At 36.7% G+C, this 15,815-nt stretch overlaps 1 protein-coding gene across 2 annotated transcripts; it reads right to left on the reverse strand.

Moving 5' to 3' along the window:
- Positions 1–2,744: 2,744 nt before the first annotated feature.
- NDUFB5 (NADH:ubiquinone oxidoreductase subunit B5) lies at positions 2,745–15,804 on the reverse strand. 2 transcript variants are annotated; one of them, XM_033126093.1, is made up of 6 exons: positions 15,561–15,795; positions 9,276–9,364; positions 8,209–8,275; positions 7,357–7,418; positions 6,214–6,320; positions 2,745–2,975 (listed from the first exon to the last, which is right to left on the reverse strand). In XM_033126093.1, the coding sequence occupies exons 1-6, from the start codon at positions 15,682–15,684 to the stop codon at positions 2,855–2,857; spliced, it is 570 nt and encodes a 189-aa protein (XP_032981984.1). In that variant the 5' UTR covers positions 15,685–15,795; the 3' UTR covers positions 2,745–2,854. The 2 variants fall into 2 exon arrangements, with proteins under 2 accessions (XP_032981984.1, XP_032981995.1); XM_033126104.1 differs by lacking the exon at positions 6,214–6,320 and having other exon boundaries at positions 2,786–2,975; positions 15,561–15,804.
- Positions 15,805–15,815: the final 11 nt, after the last annotated feature.

A 15,815-nucleotide genomic window follows, 5' to 3' on the forward strand; every position in this document is an offset into this window, starting at 1 on the left:
TTTTAAAGTTCTCCCTTTTCAACAAAGAGAGATCCAGGCCTTAGGCTCAGAGCCTTGGGAAGGCAATAGAATCTAGGAAAAATATAATACATAGTTATTGGTAATTCCCTTTTAATATGAGAAGGAACTGATTTTCTATTTATAGTCATGAAACATCTTTTTAAAAATCTAAGTTGAAAAAGGTCAATTTAAAGAAAATATTAAGTATACATCGTAATGTGAAGGCAAAAACAGATTTTGAAATTAAGAAGGACTGAAATTTGAGAAACATTGATATAAAGAGACTGAGCCCAGGGAACTTACTAACTCCTTGTGATCTCTAGCAGAGTGTATGAGTTTCTCCTGAGAACAGTATGGTTAATTTACATTTCAGAATTTGGTACAGTTGACCTTTTCCATGATTTGAGAGTAATTTTCAAAACATTGCCCATTGTCTCTGGTCTACATGTAACTCCATTATTCTTTGAATTCAATAAGCCTGAAGCAGAGGTAGTATGGGATACTACCTCCGTTTTCTTGAAAACGGAGTGGACCATTTCTACCTTTAGTTGACAGAGAGCAGACTCTATTTATCACCGATTATTCACCAGTATAGTGGGCACTTCACATGTATTGTCCCAGTAATCTTCACAACAGCACTGAGGGATGAAGAGCATAATCCCATTTTAGAGACAGGGCTCAAAACAGTGAAAGAACTTTAACACGAGATAGAAGGGAAGATTAAATAGAAAGTTCCTAGTGTAGTGTCTGGCACATGTAGCAGGTACTAACCAGCTGGTAGTCATTATTACTGTCATAGTAATTGGCAAGCTCAGGATTTAGTGTTAAGTCTTCTCAATTCAAACCCATGTGTTTTTTTTTAATAACAAGACACTGGGCCCCTGTACAATTGCAGAAAAAGAAAAGAGATAATTTAAAGATAACTCAAAACTGTGTTAAATCCATGTATCATTCACTAACAGATCTTTATTCAGGGCCTACTGTTCCACATATTGTGAAATGGGCTTCCAGTCATTGCATGTACCCTAAGGCTAGCTTGGGATCCCGCAGGTTGCTACACTGCCCTGTTCTTCCCCTATCAAACCCAATCCATATAGTTTCTGATTTAATGTCTGTCGTCTGTGCTAGAGTAAACTCTTCAGAGGAAACATGTCCACTGTGATGACCACTTTATCCCTAGTATATATCATAGTGACCAATATATAATGAGCTTAAATATGTGAACTGGAAAAAAGTTTGCATGAAAAATAAGTATAAACACACACACACACACGTTTTATTAATGTTTCCCTCCAAGAAACACTTTCAAATTTAAAACAAAACAACAACAAAAAACCCCTCCATTTTATATATATGATCCCAGCTATGTTCAAAAAGAAAAAGACTGAAGGAAATTTCTCCAATTTCCTTATGGGTGGTGGGATTATCAGTATTTCTTATAACATCATCATATTTCCTATGTTGTTTTCCTTACATCTGTAGTAGTAGAAAGGAGAAAATAAAGTAGAACTTACTGATGCCAAAAAACCTATCAAGTTTAAAAAGAGTGAAATGTAACATGCAGATGTAGTATCATTTACAGTCACCACTTACAAGACCTCTCTGCTTCCTTTATCCAGACGTTTCTCCTACAAACTGAATGGTTTGTGCAAACAGGGGCTCAGGGACAGCATGCCCTTCACTCAAATCCTTTGGCAGAATTATGTGGTCATTAGGTTGCACAGGAATCCGGAGGTTGCTGGGTGAGGTCGCCCTCTACTGGGAAAATAAGAAAATGCAACCACCCCAAAGGCTGGATTGTAAAGAGCACTTACAGCCCTTTGGGTACTCAAAAGGTATTCGCTGAAAATTATGACTTTTTGAAGCAAAAAGTCACTTTGGAATTTGAAGTGTAAATGTTTATTTTTGTAAATCTTGAGTATGTGTTTAAAATCTCTGAGCCTCAAGTGCTCATCTGTAAAACACAGAAAGTAATAGTACCTCATGAGGTCAATTTTTAAATAATGTGAAAAAAATACCGTTATTTAGCACAGTGCTAAACAGTGCAGGCAGCAAATGCTTAATAAACAACAGCCATTATTTAAGCTTTTACTCACATTTAATAATCTTTGCAGTGATCATTTTACCTTGTGGCACAACTCCAATGTTTACAAAAAGGATTCTAGAGAATCTTAGAGATTGCAGCTAAGAAAAATGCGTGTGTGTGCATGTTCGTGTGTGTATGTCTTTCAAAAAAATGATAGATGGCTAAAAAACATAAAAATAAACTTTGAGATTTGTTCACTGAAAAACTTTATTAAGGTGTTAATGTTTTATGTAATTGGTTCAATACTTGACATAATTTAAAATTCTGAGTTGTCCCTGAATAATCCAGATGTCACCAATATAGACATGTATATAAACTACTATATTCCTGATACTTAACATAACGAGACTTCTAACTTCCACTTATCAGACAAGTAAAACATTAACCTTTCAAAGTTTCACCTTTAAGGAGCTCACAAATTCCTAGTACTCCAAGTTTTGTTGGTTTTTTTTTTGTATTTTAATCCTTCTTAAAAGAGGAAGCTGAAATCCCCCATATCAAAAAACCTTAACCTGTTTTCACAATGTATACTTATATCAAATCATCACGATATATACTTTAAATATCTTATCATTTTGTCCATTATACCTCATAAATCTAAAAAAAAATTAAACTCACACAAAAAAAGCCTTAATCTGAACCAACATTGAGAAACAGAGCAGTGGAAGAGGATCTTTTATTCACCACAGTGAGCAAAAATACAGAATATATTTATTAATTTATTTTCCCATAAAGAGAATATACTTTGTATTTAGAGAAATAAAAAGATTAGTTGTCGGGACTTGCTTTTGGAGCGTGATCAATAAGCTCCTTGTCAATGGTTGGATACTGATACCAGGGACCATCTCCTCTCGCACGCATTAGTCTTCGTACTTCCAGCTCCTGTAACCTGTATCAAGTGAAACAGCAATATTGTGATTCTAGCATTTTCAATGACAAATTCAATGAGTTATCACCATAGAGAACAACCACTAGAGTCTACTGCTTTATGTAAAGTGTAACATCCCTCCACAGCTCCATGTGTACACATGTATCTGATATACACCTATAAGCAAAATCTGGGACTTGTTTTTGATTTTGATTACCTTGCTTACATAGTTAGCCAACAGATGTTGTTTTTAATCACAAAAACATCAACTGACTTGATAATCAGTTCTCTCCTCCTGTCTCTGCTCTTTGTCTTGACAGATCACTTTCACCTGAATAGTGATAATGCATTTCCTGTCTTCCTGCCTTTTAGATATTAGGAGGGTCACAGAATGCCTAGTATTATGGCCATGTGCTGTGCCAAGTGCTAGGAATTAAAAAACGAACAAGCCTTCTTGAAGGAGCTCACACCCCCTTGTTTATACTGGTTGTGCGTCACCATTAGGACAGAATACCTCCTGAGAGCAGGAATGGTATCTTATTCGCCAGTTACCAGCATCAAACGGAGCCTGGTCAATATCAGACAATCACTATTTATAAGGAAAATCAGAATTAAGAAAAACACTCTCCAACTGTAAGATCTACTACTTACTTGTCCTCATCCTTCTTCACAAGCAATAATCTAGATTCTATAAAGATACTTTCCTTTTCCACAGCCAAGCCTTTGTGAAAACTATCACACATTCCTTAAAGAGTCCCTCTCCATAAAACATTGCACTTTCCATTTTTATAGACTCACCAACTTTTTCATGACTGGAAATATGTCACAGTTAAATAATTCACTTTATTAACCTTAACCAGCTCACTAATCCTATCTAGGAGAGATTATATACCTTTGTGATTGTGTATCTAAGAGAACATATTTATCTTTTATTTAGTATTAAATGTCATCCTTTTCCTTTTCTACTCTAGAATGTAATTATCCAAAACGCAAATAATTAAAATATTCATCCAAGGGGACTGGTTAAATAAATTATGGTTAACCCATATAATGGACTGCTATGCACCTGTTCAAAAGAATGAGGAAAATCTATATATAGTAACATGGAAGGAGATGATAGATATACTGTTAGGTTAAAAAGCAAGGTGAAAAATGAGTGTGTAGCATCTTCCCATTTCATCAAAAAACAGAAAGTAATCATTTGTGACTCTACATATGCACGCATGCACAAAGTATTAAAAATCTGGAAGACCAAAAATAATAGTTATCTCTAGGGGAGTTAATTATGGGAGATAGTTCCTGTCTATTTTATATCTTTCTTTATGCTGCAGTTTTTCAAATACCTAAACATATACTTGTTAGAAACTGTAGGTACTACCAGTTCCATGCTCACACTGGCATCTTTCCTTTGGGTGCAGAACTCAGGGTTTTGTTTTTGTTTTTACTTTGTTTTGTTTTGAAACTGTTTAGGATCTCTATATGTCTAAGGAGTTCTGAGATCCTGTTAAAAGTTTTAATTGGAACTCAAAGGTATATGTCTGAAGTTCAAAAAAGTCCAATGTTCCTAAGTATGAGACATATTGCTGATCCATGCTCTTAAATACTTAATGACAGTTCTATGGAAACAATATATACAAGTAATTCCATATCTAGAAAACAAGAAAATCATCTGTTCTTTTAACCATTTAAATATTTTTCAATATCATAGTAATTTTTATAAATTACCAAGATTAAACCAGGATGAATAGACAGCAGGTCAACGGGACCAAGAGCAGGGGATGGGGATTGACTAGAAGGAACAGGAAAGAGGCTTACTAGGTGACCGAAATGACCTTGATTGTGATGGTTTCCCAGCTATATACTTTTGTGAAAAACCCACTTAATAGGTGCATTTGATTGTATGTAAACCTCACTCCAAATGCAAAAATAAATCTCAGATAGGATCAAATTTAAAAGTAGCAAAAGGAAACATGAGTGACCATTTAAAAAAATAATTTTTTGCATATTTACTTATTTAATTACTATCAGGGACCTACACATAACACAAAATCCCAGAAGCTAAAGAAAAAAGACTGACAAACCTGACAATAATTAAATAAGTACATACAAAGTTACTAAAGCACAGGTACATAGTTGTGCTCAAAACATATTAGCTACTACTACATTTTTGTTATCTGAAACATAAAAACACTTCTATGTTGCAAAACAGTCTACATTGTCAAAAGACAAATGATAAGCCAGGAAAACATATCTATAAGAAAACCCCACATTAACTTAATGTACAGAATTAGTAGAAAAATGGGCAAGTTACAGAAAAAGAAATACAAACAACCAATAGATGTATGAAAAAGTACTCAACCTTAAACAAAAAATACAGAAGTGAAATGATGCGATAACATTTTTCAACTATTTTATCAGCAAAAATGTTTAGGTTTGATAAATTCGATTACTGGAAAAGGTACAGAGAAACAGAAATTGTCACATATTGGTGACAAAAAAGACAACTAGCACAATATTTTGGAAGAATTAGCAATACACATCTAAAATTTAAAAAATAACATTTGACTTATCAAATGTTAGGAATTTATGTTCCACACACACTGAATATGCAAAAATATATGAGATATTCACCACAGCACTGTGTATAATATCAAAAAACTTGGAAAGAACCTAACCGAGGTACTGACAATAGGAAGCTGGTTAAAAAATGAAGGCATATCCACCTAGTGAAATATGATACAGCCATTAAAAAGAATGACGTATATGCTATTACAAAAAGATCACCAAGATATATTTAAATGAAACGAAGACAAGGAACAGAACACTGTTTATAAGAGGATTCCATTTGTGTTAATATATTTTTAAACGATATATAAAATATACATATTTTTAATACATGAATTTCTTTCTGGAACGTACATAAGAAATCATTAAATAGTGGTCACCTCTAAGGATAAGACTGGGTGCAGGAGGAAAAGAAATTGGGAGAGGGGAGGTAAGAAGAAAGGGCTGCCTTGCACTTAAAAAAGTAGGATATTTTAAAAAAGAATTCCTTTTCATTTGACAGATATTATCACCTAACAGTTTCCTAGTCTCTAGCTCAGTCTCAACTCTATACAGGCTAATAGTTCTCTCCCCACCTTCATTCTTTTACATACAGCACCCTATAGTGTTGAAATAATTTTATTAATCTTTTTCTTTTGATTTGCAACCAAAGTAAAGGATTTTCTTCCCTGCCCTCTCCCCTGCCTCTTTTTACCGCAATTCAGCCTTTTCAGCTTCAATTTGAAGGATAGCCATTGTTCTTTCATAATTCTTTTCAGGACTATCATAGAAAGTTCGGGCAATCCATCTTGATATAGGATGCTACAAGAGAAAATTTGTTTAAAATTAGTTTCTGAACAGTATTTTGCTATTCCAGTTTACTATTCTTTAAAATGACCATCTCAGGTAATCCAATAACTGTTACTATGTGCCAACTACTTTACACATATTTTAAATAATTTTAATCCATTAGATAGATACTGCTTTTGTTCCCATTTTATAGATGAGCAAATTGCACAAAGTTATACAGTTACAAAGTGACAGCATTTGGACTCAAACCAGGTCTGTCTGACTCTAAAACTTGAGCTGAGTCACTGAAGCAGCAGATTGAGGAGCCAAACCCAGGGTTTGGTGGTCCCAAAATGGAGCTATTTCTACCAGATAGGAAAGGTTAAACTAATTGTATGGCTTATCTTAAGATTTAATAATGGAGTACTTCTTTCCTAAAATGTAATTCATTCAGATAATAAAACATGATAAAATATACTCTAATCAAGGCCACTCACTACAACACTTGTAAAGACAAGTAACAGAATTAATTTGGAGTTTTGGTAGCAGTGACAGTGTGATAAAATGACTAACAAAGTGAATGCTCTGGAGTCAAGAGTGCCTGGGTTCAAATACAGGCCCTATCTCTTGGACAGGTCATTTAATCTCTTTTAAACCTCAGTTTCCTCATCTCTAAAGTGGGAATAAGTTTCCTTTACATGGAATGAGACATTGACAAAACACTTACCATTGTGCCTCCTACACAGTAGGTGCTCAATAAATGACAGCTAGCACAAGTATTGGTAAAATCTTTCCTATGGCATTGAACTTGGGCTAAATTCGGTCTCTTACTGTGCTAGGTTGAGAACACACTGCACTCATCCTTTACAAAACCATAAAGCTTAAAATAATAAAACAATGCAGAAAATTACCAAAAGAAGTTGCTTTTAAAAAGTGAGCACAAAATGTATTCATCTACTTGGTATCAAAACTTGAATATAAAACCGTATCTTAATTGCTGAATTAAGACATTAACAAAGGCATACACAACACATTTAACAGAAAGTAACTTTTGGTGATTTATACCAACCTTGAAATATTCCCAGTGTTCTGGGATATAGCCTTCTGGAATTTCTGCCAACTCAGCTTCACCTAATAAGAAAAAATAGTGATGTTCAACTTTAGTATCAGGAGTGTATAATAGCACATCTTCCCTATTTAAGTAAGAAAACTTCTTGTGGCTTTAAAGGGACCTTTTATTTGTATCAATGAAGATACCTAATATTTTAAATTCACTTCAATCTGATTGAAAATCCATTCATTAGAAATTTTTTATTAATAGATGTCTTCCATATGTAAAGCATTGTTATAGGCATTATATGAGTTTCCCATTTTGTTCTTATATAGTATAACAAGATACTCATACAATAAAAGACATATTATTCCCTCTGGTTTTTCCTATATCAAATAGACAAAACATTTTAGGATTCAAGATGCTGAAAATACTCTAAGCAGAATTCCCCATGAAAATCTAATGTTTACTGCTATTCACAATTCCATTCATATTTAGATTATAATTTTATATGTTCTAGGATGGATAAAAAAAGCTCAGCTGCTCTTCCACCTCCTTCTCTTTCTCTTTTCCTTATTCTGTCTTGTCAAAGTTGTTTCTGGGAATGAGGAGGAGGAGAAAGACAAGGCTTTCTGAACCTTTTTTGTGTGCCCACTATAGAATCAGTGACCTAAAGGTTTTGAAAGGGAAAAAAGGATGTTTACAAAATACCATTGTACACTATTATGTATTAAGATTTGGTTATTTTACAATAAACTCTCATGCTTCTGTTTATTTTATTATTTAAAGAGCTTTTCCTTATCCGTAATTTCTTATTAATGTACATAGGTTTTTAAAATTCACCAATTTGGTCAGGAGGGAGGGACTTACCGATGAATATATTCACCAGAGTTATGCCAATTACTACTGGAACCCCAGTCAACAAAACGTAGAATTTCTGTTAAGATTAAAAAAAAAAAAATTCATACAACCACTTCCTCTCTTTCCCCACCTTTAAACTGTCCTCATTACATGATTTCCTTATAGTTCTTGTAAAATAAGCTTGCCAAATTGGAGATGCAGTATCAAATTATTTATTTCCGTGATTTTCTTTTGCTCTAGCTTTTAGATGCCTATGTTTGGCACAAAAAATGAAAGAAAAAAAGATTAATTGTTCAAATATAATACAATATATATTAGTGGTCATTTTTTGGTTAAAGCAATGTAATGAAAGTTAGACATTTTTGTATTAAGAAAAAAGCATAAAAATTTCAAGGTGTTTTCAACCACTGTATAAAGTTTCAGTTGGTCATGACTAGAAAAGTGGGAGCTCAAACCGTAATGACAGAGCAAGAAAAGGTCTAGAGAGCAACTCATGCTCAAATGGTGGATCACAGCTTTAGTAACAGAGAGTCCAGACAATCTTCCATCCTCTAAGCCTCTACGTTTCATTATAAAATCTTGAGTTGAAAATGTACAGTTAGTATCCTGCTTCACTCTGAAATCAGTGTACCTGAACAACGCAGAAATAAAAAAATCATATCCCAAAATAAAGGCATTCCTTATTTAAAGAAATACTTCAATGGGTTCTTTGGTAATTTAAAGGATATTTTAGTAATACAAATAATTATCCCCAAATTAGTCTGTTTTCAAAGTTTTATAATTTATAGATGGGGTGGGCAAGGAACACAGATTATATTTCAAAATTCCATTATCTTGAGAAGAAAGAAATGGCTCAATTTTTACCTCCTTTTTTTGAAGGAAAAAAGGTTAACTAATTTAAAAAGAAACTCAGTAACAAATCAGATCTTACTATACAATCTCAATATCTTCTGAGTAAATAAGTATGAATTTACAAAATAAAGTATTTTATAAAAAGAAAGATGTTCCCTAAATAAGCCAAAAAGTTCTTCCTATTTATATGAAAAGAGTTTAGTTCAACAAAATTTTTAACTCACCAGTAAACTCAGAAAACGCTTGTCATAGAATCCAGAAGGTTTGATGATAAACAATCTTTTCCCATGGTCTCCACTATGTCGCACAGGAGCTAGAAATATAAATTACCCTGTTTTACACAAGTTTCATATCGTAAAGTGTTATATTCTGAAATAAAGTCAGATTATAAGAAAATGTACATGTATAAATGTTTAATTGAGTTAAGATAAAAATGCATGCTTCTTTATTTAAGTCGTAAAGGCAGGGTAGATAGGATATCTTTAAACAGATTGTTGTACTGTTCTAAACTACAGCTTTCTCACTTTTATTCAATGTTAAAGAAATATCTAAAAAATTCTTTGAATTTGTTTTAACAGTAGACAGGAAGGTCAGCTTGGTAGGCTACTTTGTTTACCTCTGCATCAATTATTTGCTAATGCTGCAAAAGAAATAAATTTAATTTAAATTATGCCATTCCATATGAGGCAATAAACACTAGAACTTGCTGCAAAACAGATGGAAAGATATTTATTCAACACATATTCAGCAGGAATTTGAACTTGTTACAAAAGTAAATGCTGCATATCTTGATAAAATCCTTTTGTAAGCCACTTCTGGTTTTGAATATCCTCCTCTTCAAAACTTCCCCCAGATGACATTTAATCAAACCTCGCTGGAGATAAAGTGAAGGCAAAGTTTTACTCCTGGATCTTCTTTTTACACTATTTCCCTACCTTGGAAGTCGGGAAGGATTACACAGGCACTCTAAACCGGTTCTGCTGGAAGCAGGAAAGGCTATTACTAAGAAACTGAGGGTTACTGTGTTTCTGCTATGTAACTAAGAAACTGAGGGTTACTGTGTTTCTGCTGTGTAACTGCATTCTGTATCCTTTGTTCAAGCTTAAGTGTATAAAATGTCCTCCCCTCTCCTGAAATCTGTTCTTTAGACCCAGATGACATCTTATACTCCAAGAAACCAACATTCTTCCCAAACAGATGATATCTCCCCTACCTTTGAATTGCTGTATATTCTAGGGAGGTGTATACTGCTTTCACTGCCCCCAGTGAAATAGAAAAGTCTTGAAGGCAGAAACCATCTTCTTAGTTTTGGTATCACCTGCAGCAGCTTGCAATGAATTTAAGAGTTAATTCACAAAAGAATTAGAAGCTGGCATGAATTTACTAAGTACAATTCATACTACTAAGACTTAAAACAACAAGATAAGAAAATTTGACAAAATAGGTATGTATTTCAGCAAACCATTTGAAAGATGTGGAATTTTTTGTGGACTAGATAAAAAAAATGGGCTGGATAATAGTATAAACCACTCATGAATTTTAGGTGCTGATTATTTGCAGGTCCTATGCGAGGCCTACAGTCTAAAGAGGGCTGTGGATCCTGCTGGAAGAGACACTAAACAAATACATAAACATAATTACAAATTCATAGGACAACAAAGGAAAGAAACATGATGCAGTGTAAGAAAAGAGCAGGCCCAGAAGTACAGTTCTTATTTAGACAGAATGGTGAGGGAGAGGAGTGTGAGCAAGGCACATTACAAGCTGAGAGAAATAGCAAGTTAAATGGATTTGAAATGGGTAACTGATTGATCACACCCAAAAGGCGCTGATTACTTAATGCAGTAACCTGCCAACGAGTTCTCTTCAGAGCCCTGTAGGGTCAAACGATTTCTAGGAAGGGCCTAGATGAAGACATTCCTGACATGACACAGAGCTACTGCTACAAGAGTGGCTACTACACTGATGATGAAATGGGATCCCCAAAAAATCATCATACACATTTACAAAGGGCTGAATCTAAAAGGGTTAAATATAAGTGGAAAGTCCTGCCTGAAACCCCCAAAAGTTTACTGGTTCACAAACTTAGTTAAGACTCATTGGTGAAATGTGGTTATCAAAAAAGCCAAGGGTAATTTGATCTTAAATCGATGTCTAGAGATATAGGGTCAAAACAGGAGCCCCCAACCCCATCTCCTAACTATATCTCCAGAAGTGTGTCTGCCCCAGACAGAGCACAGCTTTAAAGGAGCAATCTGGAACACACCTCAACTTAAGCAACCACGATGAAAAACAACCTGGAAACTGACATACTGAAACTAAAGAACTGAAGCTGATTAGCCCACAAAAAAGAAGTATGGGTAGAGACCAGATAAGGGTCTTTAAGTAGCTGAAGGGCTGTCCCATGACAAAGGGCTTACACTATTCTGTACTGACCTCAAAGGAAGAACTAGAATCAGTGGGTGAAAGAGTAATTTCAAGCTTAATACAAGGGAGAAGTTTCCAACAATTTAATAGTTCAAAATAAAATTGGACCAACTCCCCATTTCCTCATTATGATGTTATTCAGGTATCAATAATGGGATGTAAAGGATTAGCATGCCATGGCGGGTTGGCCTGGAGGATTTCTTAGGTCCTTTTCCTCAAAGATCTGAATATACGGCCTCTCAGAGGAAAAACGCATCCCTTACCAACTCATCAGTCTCAACGGTTTCCTTCCAGTTCCAAGAACTCCTTCCTGCCTTTGGGATTTTGCAGGTACTTTCCCCTTTGCCTGGAAGCTTTTCCCTAGGCTCTTTGGCTGAGTCTGCAGCGTCTACACTCGATAGGGCTAAGATCAAATGTCACCTATTCAAAGCATCTTCTCTGACTACCCTATACGAAGCTGGCCTCTCACTTATTCTCCACAATACCATCTGGTTGCACACATACCTTGTTCTATTGCACCTCACTTTAACGCGCCTCACAGATGTGTGTTTGACAAATGGAAGACAAGACCCTCCACCAGCAGAAAGATTATGCCTCGCTTTATTGCGATACTTGTTTTATTGCAGTGGTCTGGAACCGAACCTGCAATCTCTGAGGTATGCCTATATTTCTTTAGAACAATGAGTAATAAGCCTAATTATTATGCTTTAAAGTATAATGAAGTCCATCAGGCCAGGACGTGTCTTATTCAGTACTGTTATAGTATCTCTAGTATCCTTTCAGATTTGTCACATGGTAGACACTCTATAAATATGGTTTAATTTGCAATTCTTGAGTAAATTAAATGTTGGTAGGGGATCGTTCCTTAGTCTCTGAAAGTAAATCTACTCAGAAGAGACAGTAAAATTCCAACTTTTGTCTTCAATTAGACAGACAGGCATGTGCGCCCACACGTACACAAATGCCACATGGAGAGAAAGACATAAAGATTCAACTATGTGGTTTTAGGAACAACTGATTATGAATGACATTTTAAATAAATGTGGAAAATACGGAAATGTGGGGGGAAAAAAACTATGGAAGACTGGTCTGGTTGCATTCTAATAATATTAATGCAGTTTTAATGTGAACTGCTTGCTTTCTTTATATAAAATTACCCTATTGTTAAACAATTACTCATGGCATTAAATGAGCTAGAAAACTGTTATTACCATTAACTGTTTTAAAGTATACTTCATAGCACTAAACTCTTCAAATATTCTGAGCCTTCATGATTTGTGGTTGATGTAGGAGAGCCATCTGCTTACAATCTAAACATATTAGGGGGAATATTGCCTACAAACAGGTGACTGCCAGGATTTCGGGAACTCAGACCCTCCTGCCACAAAAATACACATCTTCCATCACTTTCTACAGCCTGGAATTTCTCAATAAGTATCCATTAATTACATGGAACTAAGGTTTCAATAACAATTTTTAAACACAAATAATCTAGGGAAAGTTATGTTTTTGATAACTGTGATCTCTGTGAGGATCAAATAAGATACTGTAAGATACTTTTGTACCTCCAAGACAACAATCATTTTCTTTCCTCATTCCCAGGCTATCCCCAGTGAACCACCAACTCAATTACCGTATTTCCCCAAAAATAAGACCTAACCGGAAAATGAGGTCTGGCATGATTTTTCAGGATGACATCCCCTGAACATAAATAAGCCCTAATGCATCTTTTGGAGCAAAAATTAATATAAGACCCGGTCTTATTTTCGCGAAAACACGGTAGCCAGGCTAAAAATCTCTGTCATCTTCATTGCATCCACCCCCTTATTCATCAGTTGTCAAGGCCTCTTGATTCTAAGGCTCAAACTTCCCATTTCGTTCCATGCCCTCCTTACCTCACTGGCTTAAGTAATCAACATCCCCTCCAAGCCATGCAATATTCAGAAGCATCTTCCTAAAACACACAACTCACGTTGCTCTTTTGCTAAAACACTCTCTGCTGCCTACGAAATAGTTAAGATACTTTGTATTGAGCCCCTGCCCTCCCCAATTCGGTCCCAACTTCCCTTGTTCAGTCCTTCTCTCTCAACAGCTAAGCAGCGTAAGAGCCCCATATTCAGATATATCAGAAAACATATCCTTTACTTTTCCACCTGTAATTGTACCTGTTAAAACTATCCCCAGAATCCAGTTAAAATGCTCTATCTTCCATGTCTGAATTAACTCCACACCACTTTGTTTATATAATCATTGTAATACTCTTCTTAGTTTTCTAAAACCAAAATATGCACACATCCGTCTTCAACATTAAAGTTCCCTGCAGCTGAGGGGAGGACTTAATTTCATGCCTGGAATCCCTTGATATTTGACATTTAATAAATAATTTGGGCCTGCCCCGTGGCTCAGGTGGTTGGAGCACCTGTGCTCAGGTGGCAGGTTCGATTCCCACATGGGCCAGTGAGCTGTGCCCTCTACAGCTAAGATTGTGAACAATGGCTCTCCCTGGAGCTGGGCTGCTGTGAGCAGCCGGAGGTCAGAGTGAGTGGCCGGTAGCCATCCTGAGAGCCGACTGCCTCAGCCCGGGGGAGCGCAAGGCTCACAAAACAACATGGGCCAGGGAGCTGCGTCCTACACAACTAGACTGAGAAAAAACAGCTGGAACAGGAGTGGGGGCGGGGGGGGGGCGGAAGAAGGGGAAAAATAATCTAATTAAACAGAGAGACTACTTTTATGTATTCTGAGAAAGATTTACACTGAGGGTAAATGAGGATAAAGTGACAGTACTAGACATTTAAGAAAGATGCAGCCACAGGACTGTAAAAGGCTAATGCTGAGTGCTACAGATTTTCCCCACTCCCTCTTCACAACTACTTTATGAAGTAAGTTAAAATCATATTCTCTCTCTCTCTCTGTCTCTCTCTTCAGTTCTTATGGTAAGAGACAAGTTCATTTCAAAATGACATTTCTAGAAATATACAAAACTATGTAGAAAGAGATTAGTTTTATAATCTCAACAGGATACATGTAATAAAAAAAAATATTTTTAAAGATGAAGAAATACAGGTTCCAAGCAATTGTCTTCCACTTAGCTTCCAAGATGTGATGACTCAAGGTCACACAGCTACTAAACTCTGAAGCTAGGATTTGAATCTAGTCCTCTAACTCCAGAAAAACAAAATAAGGCAAGGTTCTGTACTCTGCTGAAGCTCCCATTCTCACCGGGGCAGACATAAACAGTAATATAACAGATTCAACCTTTCAGTGCACAGAGACAGATAAGCTTCACATGCAAAAATACCTTTGAAAGCAGGTACACAGCTGAAACACAGTAACCTTCAGCATAGCTATTAGATACTTTCCTGCTCTGGGTGGAAAGGACACAAGTGACCTGAACTCCAAGAAAGGGAACAGTGTATAAAGCGGATCTGGCAGTGACTTTGTCGTTCAGTTTATCTACAGCCAGGCATGATTAAATACTATTCCAGGGAGTATTTGAAGAGGAGGATAGTTGTAATCAGAAATGGCTTACAAATGGGATTTTTATTAAGGAATGTTAGCAAAGTCGTTTTGTAACAGGCTGCGATTCGTGCTGGGTATTGAATACCACTGATCGTTTCCATCATATATCCAGCAAGTCCCCACACAGAACGCCTCATCAGGAGCCTCTCCACCTGTCGACACGTTACTAGGTATCAGTGGGCTCCTCAGCAACATGACTTCCCATCGGGGGGCGAGAACCTAGCGCAGGAGGAAAGGACACACAGTCTGGTGCCTGAGAGACACGGGGCTCGGCTCTGTGCCTTGCCAAGCTCAGCTTCATCCCGCAAATTCCGAAGCACCACTGGGATGGCTGAGTGGGAAAGTGTTTCACAAATGGTAATAATCATTTAAACGCGACCCATCTGCGTACTTCAGGAAGACCCTCAATCTCCTCACACAGCCCGTGCTCCATCTCTCCTCTCAAGCCCCAAGCCCGCAGTTTCTCCCGGTTCCCTCCGGGTCCCACCAAGGTCACGGGGAAGAGTCCTCTGTCCCTCACCCCGCTCCCCCTGACAGCGCTTGCTTCCTGAGCCAGCACCCACCGATAGTCTTCGGAACGCCTCGCGTGAGGAAGCCCCCGAATCCAAGTCGAGTGCCAAGGCGACGGCCAGACAGAGCTGCCACCGCAGTGACCGAAACCCGCTGCAGTAAACTCATGGACGCCATGGCTACTGCGGCGACAGGAAGGGCGGGGGGAGAACGGGAGCCGAGAGAGTCAATTTACCAACAAGAACGAAGGCGGAAGGCGGCCATGTTGAGTGAGGGCAAAGGCTGTTCCCGTTCTTTCCGTCCGGTCG

This window comes from Rhinolophus ferrumequinum, chromosome 2 (assembly GCF_004115265.2).
Source record: "Rhinolophus ferrumequinum isolate MPI-CBG mRhiFer1 chromosome 2, mRhiFer1_v1.p, whole genome shotgun sequence".
In the NCBI taxonomy this organism is placed as follows: domain Eukaryota; kingdom Metazoa; phylum Chordata; class Mammalia; order Chiroptera; family Rhinolophidae; genus Rhinolophus; species Rhinolophus ferrumequinum.

Excerpts from the sequence above, each read along its gene's own strand:
- NDUFB5 (XM_033126093.1), bottom strand. The coding sequence starts at position 15,684 with ATGGCGTCCATGAGTTTACTGCAGCGGGTTTCGGTCACTGCGGTGGCA. Across the intron at positions 9,365-15,560 it reads AGGCGTTCCGAAGACTATCG|CTCCTGTGCGACATAGTGGA; the intron begins GTGGGTGCTGGC and ends TTATATTTCTAG. Across the intron at positions 8,276-9,275 it reads AGCGTTTTCTGAGTTTACTG|AAATTCTACGTTTTGTTGAC; the intron begins GTGAGTTAAAAA and ends TAATCTTAACAG.